This window comes from Mobula birostris, chromosome 20, assembly GCF_030028105.1.
Source record: "Mobula birostris isolate sMobBir1 chromosome 20, sMobBir1.hap1, whole genome shotgun sequence".
NCBI lineage: Eukaryota > Metazoa > Chordata > Chondrichthyes > Myliobatiformes > Myliobatidae > Mobula > Mobula birostris.
The window spans coordinates 40,285,006-40,303,804 of record NC_092389.1 but is presented as its reverse complement, the minus strand read 5'-3'; the positions used below and the strand labels follow the sequence as shown (position 1 = coordinate 40,303,804).

Here is an 18,799-nt window from a genome sequence, read left to right as displayed (position 1 = left end):
TGGCACAACATTGTGGGCCGAAGGGCCTGTAATATGCTGTACTATTCTATGTTTTATATGTAAAAGGATCACGACCATTGTAGGGATGACTTACAGCGATTGAAAAGCTTGAGCATGTAGATATTAAGAGGATGTCCAAGAGCTTTTGGAAAGCATCAAGTTGGATAAGTCTCCGGGACCAGACGAGATGTACCCCAGGCTACTGTGGGAGGCGAGGGAGGAGATTGCTGAGCGTCTGGTGATGATCTTTGTATCATCAATGGGGACGGGAGGGGTTCCGGAGGATTGGAGATGTTGTTCCCTTATTCAAGGAAGGGAGTAGAGTTAGCCCAGGAAATTATAAACCAGTGATTCTTACTTCAGTGGTTGTTAAGTTGATGGAAAAGATCCTGAGAGGCAGGATTTATGAAGATTTGGAGAGGCATATGATTAGGAATAGTCAGCATGACTTTGTCAAAGGCAGGTCAAGCCTTACGAGCCTGACTGAATTCTTTGAGGATGTGACGAAACACATTGATGAAGGTGGAGCAGTAGATGTAGTGTGTATGGATTTCAGCAAGGCATTTGATAAGGTACCCCATGCAAGACTTACTGAGAAAGTAAGGAGGCACGGGATCCAAGATCTTGCTTTGTGAATTCAGAATTGGCTTGCCCACAGAAGGCAAAGAGTGGTTGTAGACAGGTCATATTCTGCATGCAAGTCAGAGACCAGTGGTATGCCTCAGGGATCTGTTCTCGTACCCCTTCTCTTCAAATGACCTGGATGAGGAAGTGGAGGGATGGGTTCATAAATTTGCTGATGACACAAAGGTTGGAGGTGTTGTGGATTGTGTGGAGGACTGTCAGAGGTTACAGTGGGACATTGATAGGATGCAAAACTGGGCTGAGAAGTGGTAGATGGAGTTCAACCCAGATAAATGTGAGGTGGTTCATTCTGGTAGGTCAAATGTGATGGAAGAATACAGTATTAATGTTAAGACTCTTGGCAGTGTGGAGGATTAGAGGGATCTTGGGGCCCAAGTCCATAGGATATTCAAAGCTGCTACGCAGGTTGACTCTGTGGTTAAGAAGGCATACAGTGCATTGGCCTTCATCAATCGTAGGATTGAGTTTCAGAGCCAAGCAGTAATGTTACAGCTATATAGGACCCTGGTCAGACCCCACTTGGAATACTGTGCTCAGTTCTGGTTACCTCACTTGAGGAAGGATGTGGAAACCATAGAAAGGGTGCAGAGGAGATTTACAAGGATGTTGCCTGGATTGGGGAGCATGTCTTATGAGAATAAGTTGAGTGAAATCCGCCTTTTCTCCTTGGAGCAGTGGAGAATGGGAGGTGACCTGATAGAGGTGTATAAGATGATGAGAGGCATTGATCATGTGGATAATCAGAGGTTTTTTCTCAGGGCTGAAATGGCTAACACGAGAGGGCATAGTTTTAAGGCGCTTGGAAGTAGGTACAGAGGAGATGTCAGGGGTAAGTTTTTTTATGCAGAGGGTGCTGAGTGCGTGGAATGGGTTGCCGGTGACGGTGGTGGAGGCAGATATGATAGGGTCGACTCCCGAACAGATACATGGAGCTCAGAAAAATAAAGGGCTATGGGTAACACTAGGTAATTTGTAAAGGAAGTACATGTTCAGCACAGCTTTGTGGGCCGAAGGGCCTGTATTGTGCTGTAGGTTTTCTATGTTTGTATGTTACAAAGAGTTTGTGAATGGGAATCCCAAACACAACAGCACATCAGTTTTACTGTTCCTGACCAGGTATTTCTTTTGTGATATCAATATATTCGTTGTTGATTCTTGGACATGAAATAGTATCTCGTCTCAGTTGGAAACATGCTTTGTGTCTGAAATGAAATTTTCTGTTGTAACTCGGTGAAATCCACTAGAATTGGAGCATTGTGAACACACCAGCATTTGTTCACTGGAGATCAGTTCTTTAACTGTATTGATTGTGTGAGGGATTCACCACGTCTGACATCTCGTTCTCTCAGTGTGGATAGGGATTTTCATATTCAGCCGACCCACAAACACACCAGTGACTTCATCTGCTCTGTGCTTGGGATAGGGTCTACACAGTCATCCAACTTGAAGATACGTCATAAAATTAATGACAGTGAGAGTCCGTTCACTTGTTCCATGTGTGGGAAGAGATTCAAATCAAGTGAAGTTTATTGTCATTTATCTCTTATTCTGTATATAACTTATGTAATGTATATAGAAATGAGACTGTTTCTTTGAACCAGGGTGTAAAGCACAACACAGACAATAACTTATGAAGCTGGGGATAAAATCTACGAATAAATAACAAACTAAAGTGCATTCATATTAAATATTGTAAGGTACACTACAGGAACACTTCAAAAGTCTCTGGAGTTAAGAGACTGAGGATTCTCACCTTGACCATTCTTGTTTTCATACATCATAGTCTTCTACCTGACGGTAGAAAGCCAAAGAGGATGCTAGAAGGATGGGTGTGGGTGGGACCCTTAATAATACTAAGGGCCCTGTGTACGGAGCACTCCTGATAAATATCTCCAATGAAAGGTAGGGAGACCCCTATGATCCTCTCAACTGCTCTCACAGTCCTTTGTAGCAACTGCTCCCATACCAGATGGAGATGCAACTTGTCAGGAAGCTCTCAATGGTGCTCCTGTAAAATACAGTTGGGGGAGGGGGGGGAGGAACCCTTGCTTCTCAACCTTCTTCAGAAATGGTGATGCTGCTGTGCCTTCTTGTCTTCTTGTTCAGGGAGGTGATATTAAGGGACCAGGTGAGACCATCCATGATGTGAACTCCCAGGAATTTCATGCACTTAACTCTCTCTACAGAGGAGCCATGTATTTGCAAAGGGGGGATGGTTTGTCTCACCTGCCTGAAGTCCACGATGACTTCCTTTGTTTTCTACATGCTCAGACTTAGGTTGTGCTTCACACCAATCCACCAGCCGCTCCACTTCCTCTATATACTCCATCTCACCGTTGTTCTTGATAAGAACACTGTTGTTTATCCGCAAACTTGATGATATGGTTTGAGCTGAATCCTGCAATACAGTCATGTCAGCAGTGTGAACAGCAGTGAGCTGAGCACACAGCCTCAGGGAGCACCAGTGCTCAGCATAATGGGATGAGAGATGTTGCTGCCCACACGGACTGACTGTGGCCTTACTGTTAAGAAGTCCAGTATCCAGTTGCAGAGGAAGGCTTTGAGACCCAGTGAGGACAGTTTACCCACCAGTTTCTTGGGTATGACTGTGTTGAATGCTGATCTGAAGTCTATAAACTGCAGCCTGGCATATGAGACCCCATTTTCCTGGTGTGTCAGGACAAAGTGGAGGGCAGAGACTACTGCATCATCAGTGGATCGATTTCAGCAATAAGCAAACTGGAAAGGGTCCAGTGTAGCTGGGAGAAAGGCTTCATGTGTTCCATGCCCATCTGCCCACCAGGCGATAGTCACTTATTCACTCACTCAGACCGTCTGCAGAATCCTCAGTGAGTCAGTCAGTTCACTGGGGAGAGACATTCGCCTGCTCAGACTGTGGGAAGAGGTTCACTTGGTCATCCAGTTTACAGAGATGCCAGAAAGTTCACACTGGAGAGAGGCCGTTCACCTATTCTGAGTGTGGAAAAGGATCCATTGTGGGGTGAAGATGTTGCATTGATCAATACCATACAAAAGGTTTTTAAGCAGGTTCACTGACACCCCATCCTCATGTCCATTCTGTGGGCGAGAGGAGTCAGTGTATGAGACATACATGGAATGTAAGAGGTTAGAGTTTCTCAGGGGGCTGCTGCTGAGGTTCTGGTTGCACTTTAGTCCCGTGCTCCTGATATACAGGCACCCAGTTCGGAAGAGGGCGGGACATGAGGATGATCTCCTGGTGGACTTGCTCCTGGGACTAACCAAGATGGCCTTTCTCAGGTCTAGGCAGTGGAAAGTGGAGTGAACTGACTGGTGTACCAATACTGGTAAGAAAACTGAACGAATCCCTTCTCACAAACAAAACAGGTCTCCATTTTCAACCTCTCACTACTACAGGAGGAAGATCCCACTTGCTTCAAAAAGGCAACAATTATACAAGAATAATGTGAGCTGCCTTAATGACTATTACCCAGTAGCACTCACACCTACAGTGATGAAATGCTTTGAGAGGTTGGTCATGGCTAGACCGAACTCCTACCTCAGCAAGCACCTGGACCCACTGCAATTCGCCGATTGCCACAATAAGTCAACAGACTTAGACCACCTGGACAATACAAACACCTATGTCAGGATGTTGTTCATCGACTACAGCTCAGTATTTAATACCATCACTCCCACAACCCTGATTGAGAAGTTACGGAACCTGGGCCTCTGTACCTCCCTCTGCAATTGGATCCTCAACTTCCTAACTGGAAGACCACAATCTGTGCAGATTGGTGATAATAACTCCTCCTCGCTGACGATCGACACTGGTGCATCTCGGGGGGGTGTGCTTAGCCCACTACTCTACTCTCTCTGTACCCATGACTGTGTGTCTAGGCATATCTCAAATACCATCTATAAATTTATTGACGATACAACCATTGTTGGTAGAATCTCAGGTGGTGAGAAGAGGGCGTACAGGGGTGAGATATGCCAACTAGTGCCGCAGCAACAACCTGGCACTCAATGTCAGTAAGACAAAAGAGCTGATTGTGGACTTCAGGAAGGGTAAGACAAAGGAACACATACCAATCCTCATAGAGGGATCAGAAGTGGAGAGTGAGCAGTTTCAAGTTCCTGGGTGTCAAGATCTCTGAGGACCTAACCTGGTCCCAACATATCAATGCAGCTATAAAGAAGGCAAGACAGTGACGATACTTCATTAGGAGTTTGAAGAGATTTGGCATGTCAACAAAAACACTCAAAATCTTCTCGTTGTACCGTGGAGGGCATTCTGACAGGCTGCATCACTGTCTGGTATGGGGAGGGGCTACTGCACAGGACTGAAAGAAGCTGCAAAGGATCGTAAATTTAGTCGGCTCCATCTTGGGTACTAGCCTACAAAGTACCCAGGACATCTTCAAGGAGCGGTGTCTCAGAAAGGCAGTGTCCATTATTAAGGGCCTCCAGCACCCAGGGCATTCCCTTTCCTCACTGTTACCATCAGGAAGGAGATAGGAATAGCTTCTTCCCCTCTGCCATCTGATTCCTAAATGGACATTGAACCTGTGAACACTACCTCACTTATTTTTAAATATATTATTTCTATTTTTACATGGTTTTTATCAATTCAATATATATACTGTAATTGTTTTACTTATTTATTCTTATGTATTGCATTGAACTACTGCTGCTAAGTTAACAAATTTCACAACACACACTGGTGATAATAAACCTGATTCTGATTCCAATGTGAACTTACAGGTGTCTCTGTATGCTGGATGACCAGGTGAATCCCTTCCAACAGTTGGAGCAGGTGTATGGTCTCTACCCAGTGTGAACTCACTTGTGAGTCAGCAGATCAGATCAAACCTTCAGTCTGGTAGAGACTGGGGATGAGACCAGTTCAGCAAAGGCTGGGGATAAGACTTTCAGTCCAGGAGAGACAGGGATGAGACCATCAATGGGGCAGTGTTTTGGCCTCTTCCCACTTTCACAAAAGAGGAAGGGGGTGGAAATAGCCCATCCACAGCCTATGGGAGATGTTTCCCACAGTGGAGAGGGGTGGTCCCAGCACATCCAGAGCTGATGGGGGAGGTTTCTGACCGTGGAGGCTAGTGATTCCAGCACACCCATAGCCATTGGGGGAGGCTTCTCACAGGGGAGGGTGGGGGTCCCAGTCCATCCACAGGTAACAGAGGTTTCACAACAGTGGATGGGGGAGATTTCATTACACACTCTTAATTAGTCAAAGCTTGCAATTTATTGTAAAACACACAAAAAGCTGGAGGAACTCAGCAGGGCGGGCAGCATCTATGAGAAAGAGAAAACAGTTGATATTTCATGTCGAGATCCTTCTTCAGCATGAACAATAATGTAACTATTTTGATCCCCTGGCCAACAACTTAAACAGGTTTGATGAACAGCAGCAATAATTACAATGTTCAAAACAGTCACTTTGACCTTAACTCTGGATTCAGTAACTGTGAAGGTTAAATATCCAGCCGGCATCTTAATTAATCTTTTTTCTCTGCGTGAACTCGTCGGTGCACTAGTAGGTTAGATGACCGAGTGAATTTCCTCCCACAGTCTGAGCAGGTGAATGGCCTCTCCCCAGTGTGGACTCTGTGGTGTACCAGTAGGTCAGATGACTGAGTGAATCCCTTCCCACATACTGAACAGGTGAACAATCTCTCTCCAGTGTGAACTTTCTGATGCACCTTCAGATTAGATGACCGAATAAACCCCTTCCCACAGACTAAGCAGGTGAACGGCCTCTCCCCAGTGTGAATTCGCTGATGGACCTTCATTTCAGATGACCGAGTGAATCCCTTCCCACAGTTTGAGCAGATGAACGGCCTCTCCCCAGTGTGAACTGATTGGTGTGCCACTAGGTCAGATGACCGAGTGAATCCCTTTCCACAGTCTGAGCAGGTGAATGGCTTTGCCCCTGTGTGAACTGACTTGTGTGTCAGTAAATCAGATGACCGAGTGAACCCCTTCCCACAATCAGAGCAAGTGAACGGCATTTCCCCAGTGTGAACTCGCTGGTGTCTCAGTAGGTTGGATGACCGAGTAAACCTTTTCCCACAGTCTGAGCAGGTGAACGGCCTCTCCCCAGTGTGAACTCGCAGATGTACCTTGAGTTTAGATGATTGAGTAAACCCCTTCCCACAGTCTAAGCAGGTGAATCGCCTCTCTCCAGTGTGAACTGCCTGGTGTGCCAGCAGTTTAGATGACTGAGTGAATCCCTTCCCACAATGAGAGCACGTGAATGGGCATTCCCCATTGTGAACTGACTGGTGTTTCAGCAGGTTAGATGACCGAGTGAACCCCTTCCCACAATCAGAGCAGGTGAACGGCATCATGCCAGCATGAACTCGTTGGTGTCTCCGTAGGTTGGATGACCGAGTGAATCCCTTCCCACAGCCTGCACAGGTGAAAGGCCTCTCCCCAGTGTGGACTCGGTGATGTACCAATAGGTCAGATGATTGAGTGAATCCCTTCCCACATTCAGAACAGATGAACGGCCTCTCTCCAGTGTGAACTCGCTGATGCACTTTCAGATTAGATGACCGAATAAACCCCTTCCCACAGACTGAGCAGGTGAACGGCCTCTCCCCAGTGTGAATTCGCTGATGGACCTTCATTTCAGCTGACCGAGTGAATCCCTTCCCACAGTCTGAGCAGGCGAACAGCCTCTCCCCAGTGTGAACTGATTGGTATGTCTGCAGCTGGGATGAGTGAGTGTATCCCTTCCCACAGTTCTCTATTAATTCTCTGTCTATTCATCAAGTCAGATTTCAGACGTAGTGAATCCCTTGCGTAATCAATGCAGCTGAAGAACTGATCTCCAGTGAACAAATGCTCGTGTTCTCAGCACCCCAATTCCAGTGGGGTTTCACTAAATGACAGCAGAAAACTTCATTTCAGACACAAAGCACGTTTCCAGCTGGGATGAGATACTTCCTCATCTCCAAGGATCAGCAACTGACATACTGGTGTCACAAAGGAAATATCTGGTCACTTCTTAAATATCCAGACAGAGATGCCAAACCTGACGTGTTGTTGTGTTTGAAATTCCTGGACAAATTATTTTTGCTGTTTCTTATCTGTAGAAAGATTTACAGAAGATATCAATGGATGAAGGACTGAATTTCGGGAAGGGCATGGTTATGGACTTTGGTAGAATAAAAGCGCAGATGATTTTCCAACTGGAGAGAAGTTTCAAAAATTTCAGAGAGACTTCTGAGTCCTCATGCAGGGTTTCCTAAAGGTTGATTTGCAGCTTAAGTCGCTGATGAGGAAGGCCAATGCAATGTTAGCGTTCATTTTGAGAGGACGAGAACATAAAGCAAGGATGCATTGCTGAGGCTTTACAAAGAACTGGCAAGGCCTCACTTGGAGTACTGGGAGCAGTTTTTGGCCCCATATCTAAGAAAGGATGTGCTGATGCTGGAGAGGGCTCAAAGGAGGTTCACAAAAATGATTCTGGGAATGGAAGTCTTGTCATATGGGGAGCGTTTAATGGCCCAGGGCCTCCACTCACTGGAGTTCAGAAGAATGAGTGGCACCTCACTGAAAACCTATCAAATCTTGAATGGTCTCGATAGAACTGATGTGGTAAAAAAGCTTCCTGTGGTGGGGGAGTCTAAGACCACAGGAGAGTGCGATTTTTTTCTTCACACAAATATATGAAGAGCAAGAGGATAAGATGTGAGAGAATAGGACCAATCAAGTGTGACAGTGGAAAAGTGTGTCTGGAACTGGAAGAGATAGCAGAGGTACTTAATGAGTACTTTGCTTCAGTATTCACTACAGAAAAGGATCTTGGCAATTGTAGGGATGACTTGCAGCGGACTGAAAAGCTTGAGCATATAGATATTAAGGAAGAGGATGTGCTGGAGCTTTTGGAAAGCATCAAGTTGGATAAGTCACCAGGACCAGACGGGATGTACCCCAGGCTACTATGGGAAGTGAGGGAGGAGATTGCTGAGCCTCTGGCAATGATCTTTGCATCATCAATGGGGACGGGAGAGGTTCCAATGTATTAGAGGGTTGTGGATGCTGTTCCCTTATTCAAGAAAGGGAGTAGGGATAGCCCAGGAAATTATAGTGTATGGATAGATATATTGGAATAGGAATGGGAAGTGGAATTAAAATGGGTGGCCACTGGGCGGACAAGCTGCCGGGTAGGTTCTCGGCAAAGTGGTCTCCAAATCTACGTCGGGTCTCACCGATATACAGAAGACCACACCAGAAGCACCGGATACAGTCTATGATCCCAACAGACTCACAGGTTAAGTGTCGCCTCACCTGGAAGGACTGTTTGAATGGTGGTGAGGGAGGAGGCGTAGCACCTGTTCCGCTTGCAAGGACAAGTGCCAGGAGGGACGAATGGACAAGGTTGGAGATAGCGAAGTTATGCACGACGCGGAGGCCGATAGAGTGAAGGAGAAACCTCTCCATCGGGCAGCGATGCGCATGCGCCGCTGAAATGGCGCCAGCACCTTCGCTCATCAGCAGAAAGCGCCCCGAGGCCTGAGAGAGAAGGAAACGACGGGCACCACCATCGCAGGGTACAGGACCACAGTGTGGCTGAAGATCACAGAAATTGCCTTTCTGTCGCTGTTCGAACGCCAGTGTGACTGACCCTCTGCGCGGAGAACTGTTCCTACCTGCGACCGACTCTTCCGTGCCGCTCCTAGACTGAGCGCATGCGTGCTATCCAGCGCCTGTCTGCGGCCTTACGCATGCGTGATATCCAGGAACGGGCTCTAATCTTTATTCATGCGTATCTGTTCGCCTGGTTACTGATTGCGAACGCTGAAGCGCGAAGACTTCTGGGTAATATAGCAGGAATCGCAGGTCCTGTGTCATGTGGTACAAAACCAGTCAATATTTGCCTGTAGAACACATGGCAGCTACTTTAACGCAGCAAAGATACCGCAAACTTTTACATATTACTATTTAATTATTTATGGTTCTATTACTATTTATTATTTATGGAGCAACTGTAACAAAAATCAATTTCCCCCAGGATTAATAAAGCATGACTATGACTATGAAAAACTATGTACTCAATATCAACAGATGTCAAATGTCAAGATACTCTCCTATACAAATGCAGATAGAAAACACATGAGATTCCGCAGATGCTGGAAATACAGAGCAAAACACACAAAGTGCTGGGGGAACTTAGCAGATCAGGCAACATCTAGGCAGAGGAAGGGTCTCAGCTCCAAAGGTCAACTGTTTATTCCAGACATCCTACCTCTCCCGGAAGATCCGGGAGTCTCCCGCATATCGATAGTGGCTCCCTGACGCCCGGAAATTATATACAATATCCCGGAAATATATTTTTTTTTGAGAGGGAGAGGGAGAGCAAGCATCCTGATTGGTTTCTCTTCATGCTAAGAGTCGTCCCCAACCACCGGGCCATGAGGAAACAATATGATTTGGCGATATGAAACGATATGAGTCATTTGCGCCTTTCCTCATTCCCCGTCACGCACTGTTAAACTTGAACGCTCGCGAGGTCAATACCCATACGTCATCCATGTCAGCGCAGGAAAAAGATCAACTCCTCGAACTTGTAACTGACAGCGGGCTGAAAAGTATGCTTGACATAACATCTCTGCTGGCATTCTGGATCAAAGTCAAGGTGAAATATCCTGGGATAGCCACAGAAGCACTGAAAACGTTGCTTCCATTTCCAACATCATATCTCTGCGAAGCAGAGTTTTCTGCAATGAATGCAATGAAAACTAAATTGCGGAATAGACTGGAACCCCCTTTGAGTATCACTGTCTCCAATCACCCCTCGATGGGACGGTCTTGTTGCAGGAAAACAAGCCCAGGGTTCCCACTGATTCAGCGATATTGGTGTGTTGCAATAATCTTATATGTTCATATGGGGAAAATATGTGCTGTGTGTTTAATATCCAAACGTTACTTAACGTTACTTAACGTTTAATATACAAACGTTACCAATATTCTGGTCGTGATTAACACACGCCCCCCCCACCCCCCCGTCGGCCGGTCCGCAAGAATATTGTCAATATTAAACCGGTCTGCGGTGGAAAAAATGTTGGGGACCCCTGCGAAGTAGACCTACCAGTTTTCTCTGTGGGCGGGCTTTACAGTCGGCCTCAAAAATAATGACAGTGTTGCTCGCTGCACTGTTTGCAACAGTGACTTTTCTATTGCCCATGGTGGGTTAAAATGTAACAGACATGTTGAGGTGAGTTTAACAGGTGTCATTACAGCATAGCTAACGTTATTTAAACTAGCTGGCTAGCTGCTAAGGAGCTACACTATTGATGTCCTACGTGATGAGGCCAAACTCCCTGTAGACTTGCTTAAAGTTGTAATAGAATAAATATGATAATGTAATATAATATAAGCACATATTTTAATGTCACATTTGCTGCATATACCCAACTTGGTTTACAGATTAGACAAAATCACTAAACAAAGTATTACATACACCCTTGGAGGTTGACAGGCGGGGGGGATGGGCGATATGGTGTTGCGGGGGGGGGCGGCGCTACCTGAAATGGTGGTGATACCTCCCTGAAATGAGTTTTTGCAGGGTGGGATGTCTGTTAATCCTCTCCATTGATGCTGCCTGACCTGCTGAGTTCATCCAGCATTTTGCAGAAATATGCAACATTTTTTAGTCACTCCATTTCCATATCTTGCTGATATTTCATTTCTATTGTATCGCTAAAGAGCGTTTGACTGCATTGGGCTTGTATTCACTAGGATTCAGAAGAATGTGAGGTGACCTTATTGAAACTTATTGAATGGTTAAAGGCCCTAATAGAGTGGATGTGGAGAGGCTGCTTCCTATGGCATGAGTCTAAGACCAGAATTCAGCATCTTGATAGTATATCTGTATATACTATAGTATATCAGATACTTGACAGGGTATCTGTTCAGCATCTTGACAGGGTATCTCTCTCCAGGGGTCTATTGCTGCTAAATAAGGGACCGCTCATTTCAAATGGAGACGTGTGGAAATTTCTGGAATTCTCTGTTTGTGTACAATTTCTGGGATTCTCTGCCCCCAAGGATAGGACGGCCAGGTGGCTGGGTATATTTGAGGTGGAGATGGATAATTATGTAAGGAAGCAAGGAACTGAGGGTTAGGGGAATGAGCACAGGAGCTTGGAACTAGGTAGACCAGTCACAATCATGTAGCGTAACCATAAGACCATAAGACACAAGGGGAGATATCCTCCTAATTTCTGTTCGAAATGGGCTACCCTCTATTCTGAGGCTATGCCCTCTGGTCCTGAACGCCACTATAGGAAAAATCCTCTCTGCATCCACTTTATCCAGGCATTTCAGTATTTGAAATTCCCCCTGACCACCACCCCACCACATTCCTCGAAGCACCAACGTGCACCAGAGCCATCACACACTCCTAACATGTTAACCCTGAATCATTCTTGTGAACATCCTTTGGAATCTCTCCAATGCCAGCACCTCCTTTCTTAAATAAGGGCCCAAAACTACTCACAATACTCCACGTGCGTTCTGAGCAATGCCGTATAAAGCCTCAGAATTACAGTTACTTCTAGTCCTCTCTAAATGAATGCTAAGATCACAGTTACGTAACTGTAGAGGAGGAAGGCCAGAGAGGGGAATAAAAAAAGTGGGAGCAGTATTTTTTTTAACTGGGAGGAAAAATCGATTTTCATGCCATCAATTTGGAGACTACCTAGATGGAATATAAGATGTTGTTCCTCCACCCTGAAGCTGCCAAGATGAACAGCTCCAGCCATTGCTGTTCTACCATCATCCCTGCTAGTGTCGCCTTACAATAAAATTTTGTGAGTTCTTCTTTCATGCCCCTGTACTTCCTTTCACTACACTAATATTGATGCATCAGACTGTAGCTTCCCCCTCTCAAACTGCAGGTGATTTCTGCCCTATTCTGATCAATGTCTCCTGAGGGTTCTTTTACCTTAAACTCCCTGATCAAATTTGATTCATTACACAACACCCCGCCCAGAAATGACTTTTCCCTAGCGGGCACAACCACAAGCAAGTGATAGGTGAAGCCAGGTGAGGATGAAGGTGAGTGCGTAGGGGAGGGTGATGAAGTTAGAAGCTGGGAGGTGATAGGTGAAAGAGGCAAAGGGCTGAAAAGAAAGAATCAGACAGGAGAGGAGAGAGGCCCATGGAAGAAAGGGAAGGAAAAGAGGCACCAGAGGGAGATGATAGGCAGTGGAGGAGAAGAGCAGGGATGAAAGGGGAGACAGAATGGGGACGGGGGTGGATAAAAAGGGAAGGTTGTTGAAGTTAAAGGAAATCACTGTTCGTACTATACAGGTTGGAGGCTACCCGGATGGAATTTGAGGGTTTGCTCCTCCAACCTGATAGTGACCACACCATGTTAGTAGAACAATCAACCGACATGTTGGAATGGGAATGAGGAGTGGATTTAAAATGGTTGGCCACCGGGAAATTCTGATTTTTGCAGAATGTGCTTGACAAACAGGCCTCCCAATCTACATCAGCTCTCACTGGTGTAGAGGAGGCCGCACTGGGAGCATCAGTTACAGTAGATAAACATGACTGACTTGTAGGTGTAGTTGTGGATGTGTTGGGTGTGGAGGCTCATGGGCTAAGGACGAGGGACTCTATCAATGACTGGACAATGGGGTGAAGGCAGATTTTAAAGAAATAAAGCAACTGGGAGTGAGATCAGCATCAATGATGAAGGAAGGGATATCCATTCTTTGAAGAAGGACATATCTGATGTCCTGGAAAGGAAAACCTCATATTGTGAAGAAGGAACTGAGAAAAGGGAAAAGCTTTTTTTACAGGAGACAAGGTGGGGCTTAGTCAAGATAACCATGCAAATTGGTACGTTTATTTAAAAAAATGTCAGCTAGTGTGAATATGTTTTGTGAGTCCTGCCACCTGCCGCGGTCGGCATCTTTCTTGGGTCAGCTGTTGCCTGAATACACCATAGTGGATGGAGGAGGGTTTTACAGGGATGGCGAGTGATATAGGGGTCAGATGGATTCACAGAATGGTGATTAGTGTAGGATTAGAAACATTTTCACAGATGGTGAGGAACGCAAGGATCTGAGGTGTTAACAGAAATGGGGAGTGGTGTAGGGGTCGGAAGGATTTTCACAGAGGGCAAGGTGTGTAGGAATGTTTTTCCACCACTGGGAAAATGTACTTCACTTGTCGTACCAAAATGGCATTTTTGTCTGTAACAAGCTGGAACCTATATTGTATCAGAATGCTTTGCTAATAATGTTCGTGCAACATGATGCTGATAGTACCTGAGCACTTGACTGCAGACCCACAGCTGTGTTATTGGAAGAATGCCAAATACACTGATTCAGCAGACAAACAGAATGCACCCTGTCCTTGAACTTGTGTCCGAAGGACTGACTGTATTGTCTGTGCGTTTTTCCAAAGCTATTACCAGTCCTTGTGTGGTGCTAGTCTTCCCCTGCTGCAAGTAAAATAAACGCTCTTATGATTGATCGATTCTGAGTTAATTGTTGTTTGTTATAAGACATAGTGAAAAGGTGCTTGACACCACCTCCTACCTGGACACCCGCACCTCTTCACCATCTAGCCTCTCTATCGTGAGTCATAGGAGCAGAAATATCCATTCAGTCCATTGAGTCTTCTCCACCATTCAATCATGGCTAATGGAATTTCCCTCTAAACCTCATTCTGATGCCCTCTACCTGTCACTATTGACACTCTAATTAATCAATCACCCACCATTTCCTCCAGCCTTCAGGGGCCAGGAATACCATCACACACAGGACAGGAGGAACCTTTGTTGCTGTTTCATTAACAATTTTGCTTTGACTAGTCAGGGTTGATTTCAATTCGTGCCTCATCGTAATAGTAATGTAGGTCACATCCGGAATTTTTCCGGGTAGCGGACAACTTCCGCCCACGCCATTCTGACGTAGTTGGGATTCGTATACGAGGCAATTTACAGCAGTGGCTTGCCATTGCCTTCTGCCAGGTGAGTTTTTTTTTTCAAAGAGATCACCAGCTCTTAACCCCGCATGGATGAAAAGCGTTCAGGGGAGCCAGCTGGATTCGAACTTCAGAACCTCCGCCCTTTAGTCCAGTGCTGATGCCACTACGCCACCAGCCAGCGTACTTGGAGGTAAATGATAAAACAAGCTGTAGTCAGCATGGTTTGCTAAAGGAAAGATCTTGCCTGACAAATCTGATGGAATTTCATGCACGGGGGAGTCTAAGACCAATAGACACTGCTTCAGAATAGAGGGGTGTCCTTTCAGAAGAGGAGTAATTTCTTTCGCCAGAGTGTTGAATCTATAGAACTTGTTGCCACAGGCGACTGTGGAGGCCAAGCTGTTGGGTATACTTAAGACAAAGGTTAATAAATTCTCAATTAGTCAGGGCATGAAAGGATACGGGGAGACAACAGGAGATTGGGGCTGAGAGGGAAAATGGATTATCCATGGTGAAATGGCAGAGCAGACTCAATGGGTAAAATAGCCCACTTCTGCTCCAATGTCCGATGTTCTTATTTTACTGTAGCTGAGCTTCATAGGTCACCTTTTGCCTCATTATTCCTTCCTTTCGTTGGTGTCTGTTGGCTTGTAAAGCTTCAGATTCCCACAATTTTTTTTGCCATATTGAATGTCCTCCCTTTTGTATTCATGCTTTCTTTGAATTCCCTTGTCAGCCACGATTGTCTCATCTTCCCTTTAGAATTCTTCTTCATCTTTGGGATGGATCTATCCTGTGCCTTTTGCATTGGCCACAGAAACCCCAGCCATTGCTGCCGTGCTGTCATCCTGCTAGTGTGCCATTCCAATCAACTTTGGCCAGCTCCTCTCTCCTGCCTCTGTCATTCCCTTTTCTCCACTATAATTCTCCATTTACTCATAAATTAAAGAGGGTGCAGAAGTAGTTCAACAGGATGTTTTCTGGATTGGAGGCACAAGCAACTGTGTAAGGAGAGCTCAGACAAACTTGGGCTGTTTTCTCTGGAGTGGAGGAGGCTCGGGGTGACCTGAAATAGCCTGATCAGATTATAGGAGGTATAGATAGAGTAGAGAGCTGCCATTTTTAACCTTCTGGGTCAAAATGTCTAATACCAGAGAGATGAGGAGGAATTTCTTTAGCCAGCAGGTGGTAATCCCGTGCAATTCATTGCCATGGGTGGCTCAGAGGCCAAGTCATCGGGTTTATTTAAAACAGAGGTTGACTGGTGCTTGATCAGTAAAGGCATCAAACGTCATGGGGAGAAAATCAAAGACACAGGGACAGGTACAGAAAGAGGAAACTTTAGAGTGAGATGTGTCAAGCACAGACAGATGGGACAGACTCAGATAGGGGTTCTTGTCTGGCACAGAGCAGTGGGGCTGAACACTGGTTCATTTTCCACTCTCGGATCTTCACTGAGACCATTTCTCATCAGTACATGTTTTACAGACAATACATTGCAATGTTCAAGTTCAATGTAAGTTTATTATCAAAGTCTGTTAACCATATAGTGTTGAATGATTCATTTTCTTGTAGGCACGCCAACTCCATCCTCCTTATTTCCCCTTCTGCTACTCACTCCCCCTCCCTCCTCCTCTTTCACCCTCTATAGCTGTGTGTGTGTGTGTGTGTGTGTGTGTGTGTGTGTGTGAGAGAGACCAGCCTGCCCCGACCATCCACCATCACTGATGCCCCCACACCCCCAATGCACACACGCTGTAATCTTTGTGGGCTCAAATAATCCAAAAATCTTATGCCATCCCTTGTACACCAACTCCTCAGCTACGTGTTGAGCAGTTTATTCTTCCTACCCCTGGCACGTGGCACAGATGGCAGTCCTGAGATCACAGCTCTGGATGAGCTGCCCCTTGACTCAGCAACTCACTCCCTGAACTCCCTTTGCAGAACCTCATTACTCCACCAGCCCATATCATTGGTACCCACATGGACCACGACCTTCACTGTTCACCCTCCTTAGGAATGCTGAGCACTCAACCCAAGATGTCCCAGACCCTAGCACGCAGGAGGCAACATACCATCCTGGAATCTCATTCTCACCCACAGAACCTCTTTTCTGTTCCCCTAATGAATGAATCACCTATGACCAGAGCTCACCTCTTATCCCCACTTCCCTTCCGAGTCACAGAGCCAGAGTCACCAGAGATCTGACCACTGTGACTTTCCTTTGCTATGTCATCCCCCCAACAGTGTCCAAAGTGTTATACCTGTTGTTGAGGGGGATGGCCACAGGGGTACTCTACACTGGCTCCCTAACCCCTTTCCCCTTCCTCACTGTCATCTAGTTTCCTGTGTCCTGTACCTTGGGTGTAGTTAAATGTCCTATCTCTCTAAATGTCTTATCTATCACCCCTCTGCCTCCTAAATGATCCAGAGTTCATCAAGTTCCAGCTCCAACTCCTTAATGTGGATTGTTTGGAGCTGAAGCTGGATGAACTTCTCACAGGAAGGTCCCCTGCCTTCCCACAACCCGCAAGAGGAGCCTTCCACTTCCCTGCCTGGGATCTCGACTGTTCTAACTGAGCAAATGTAAAGAAGGGGGCAAAAAAAATTCTACCTCCGGCATAATTTTGCCTTCTCTGATTGAAGGCTCTCTTCTCTGAAACCTCAAAGAGGTAAAGCCTCAAAGTCTCCACTTAACTCTGTCCACTCCAACAATGACCGCTCCACTTGCTCCTGCTTAACTTTATTATCTCCTTGTGTTACGGTCCCGACCGTTAATTCCCCATATTCTCCTAATTCCCTTTTCCCAGTGTTCTCTTGGGTTCCTTGATTGCGGCACCTGATTCTCATCTAAACCTGCAGCGTAAAACCCCGGCTTTGCATCCACTCATTGCCAGATCGTTGTTTCAGCCAGTGTGGTAATTCACGTTCCCTGCCACTTAAGATTGTGTATCCTAAGTTTTACTTCAGTACCGAGGTTTGCCTGTGTAACTCTGTCACTCCGTGTCAAGATAAGTATTGCCTGCCGCCTGCCTTTCCGTTTGCCGTTCAGCTGCAGCAACGCTCCGTGTCAGGATAAGGATTGCATGCCGCCTGCCTTTCCGTTCATTCTCCTGTTTGCCATTCAGCTCCAGCCACATTCACACCCTCGTCTGCATCCCAACTCTATCTCCGTGCCAGTGTCCTACGTTTGGGTTCACCTGTTCTTCGCAGCAGAATGATCTGGCCACCATGTACCCAGTGGACACAAACACCCTTCAACAAGCCCTCGCCAGCCAGGGTACCCTACTGGGACAGCACGACCAACTCCTCTGGGAGGTCACAAAGAACCTCCGTTCCCTGTCTGCTCATGTCACGCAGATGGGTAAACAGGTGGACTGTGTCTCCACTCATATTACTCAACTCATACCTGGAACCCAGCCTAGCCAACTCAGAGAGCCTCACGTACCAGAGCCGGAGCACTACGCTGGAGACTTGGGGAAGTGTCGGGGTTTCCTCCTTCAGTGCTCCCTGGTGTTCGAACAACAGCCGTCGACCTATTCCACAGATAAGTCTAAAGTGCTTATGTCGTTGGGTTAAGGGGAAACGCATTAGCATGGGCCACAGCAGTTTGGGACAACCAACCTGATATCTGGTCCTCTTTCGCCAGTTTCACTGCGGAGATGAGAAAGATGTTTGATCACCCAGTCCGTGGTAAAGACGCCGCCAAGCGCCTACTCACTCTCAACCAGGGCTTCCGCAGTGTTGCTGAATATTCAGTGGAGTTCCGGACATTAGCAGCCGACTCGGGGTGGAACGATGAGTCGCTCCAGGGGGTATTTCGAGGTGGACTTAGCGACCTGCTGCAGGACGAGTTGGCGGTGAGAGACAATTCCGACAGCCTGGTCTCCCTGATCTCCCTGGCCAAGCCACCAGGTTGAACAATTGCCTCCGGGAGCACCGTAGAGAGAGAACTGGTCGTCTACCACCTTTGGCCACTTCTCGGCTCTCTTTACCGCCTCTCGCCAGAACAAGCCTCCCTCCCCCTCCTGCACCCTGAGTGGCTCCCAGCCCTGCCGATTCGACCGCCCCGGGAGAGGAACCCATGCAGCTGGGGTGGGCCCGCCTTTCTCCCGCTGAACGTTTCCGGAGAATGAGAGCGGACAAGTGTCTATATTGCGGTCAGTCCGGCCAGTTCCTTGCCACTTGTCTCCTTCGG

At 46.5% G+C, this 18,799-nt stretch overlaps 1 protein-coding gene and 1 pseudogene across 1 annotated transcript; both read right to left on the bottom strand.

The window, feature by feature from the left end:
- LOC140185150 (uncharacterized) overlaps positions 1-9,297 on the bottom strand; it is a 43,181-nt pseudogene extending 33,884 nt beyond the window's left edge.
- LOC140185151 (uncharacterized) lies at positions 5,926-8,900 on the bottom strand. The gene has a single exon (XM_072238529.1). It carries the CDS (start codon positions 7,275-7,277, stop codon positions 6,144-6,146), a length of 1,134 nt encoding a protein of 377 aa, XP_072094630.1. The 5' UTR covers positions 7,278-8,900; the 3' UTR covers positions 5,926-6,143.
- Positions 9,298-18,799: the final 9,502 nt, after the last annotated feature.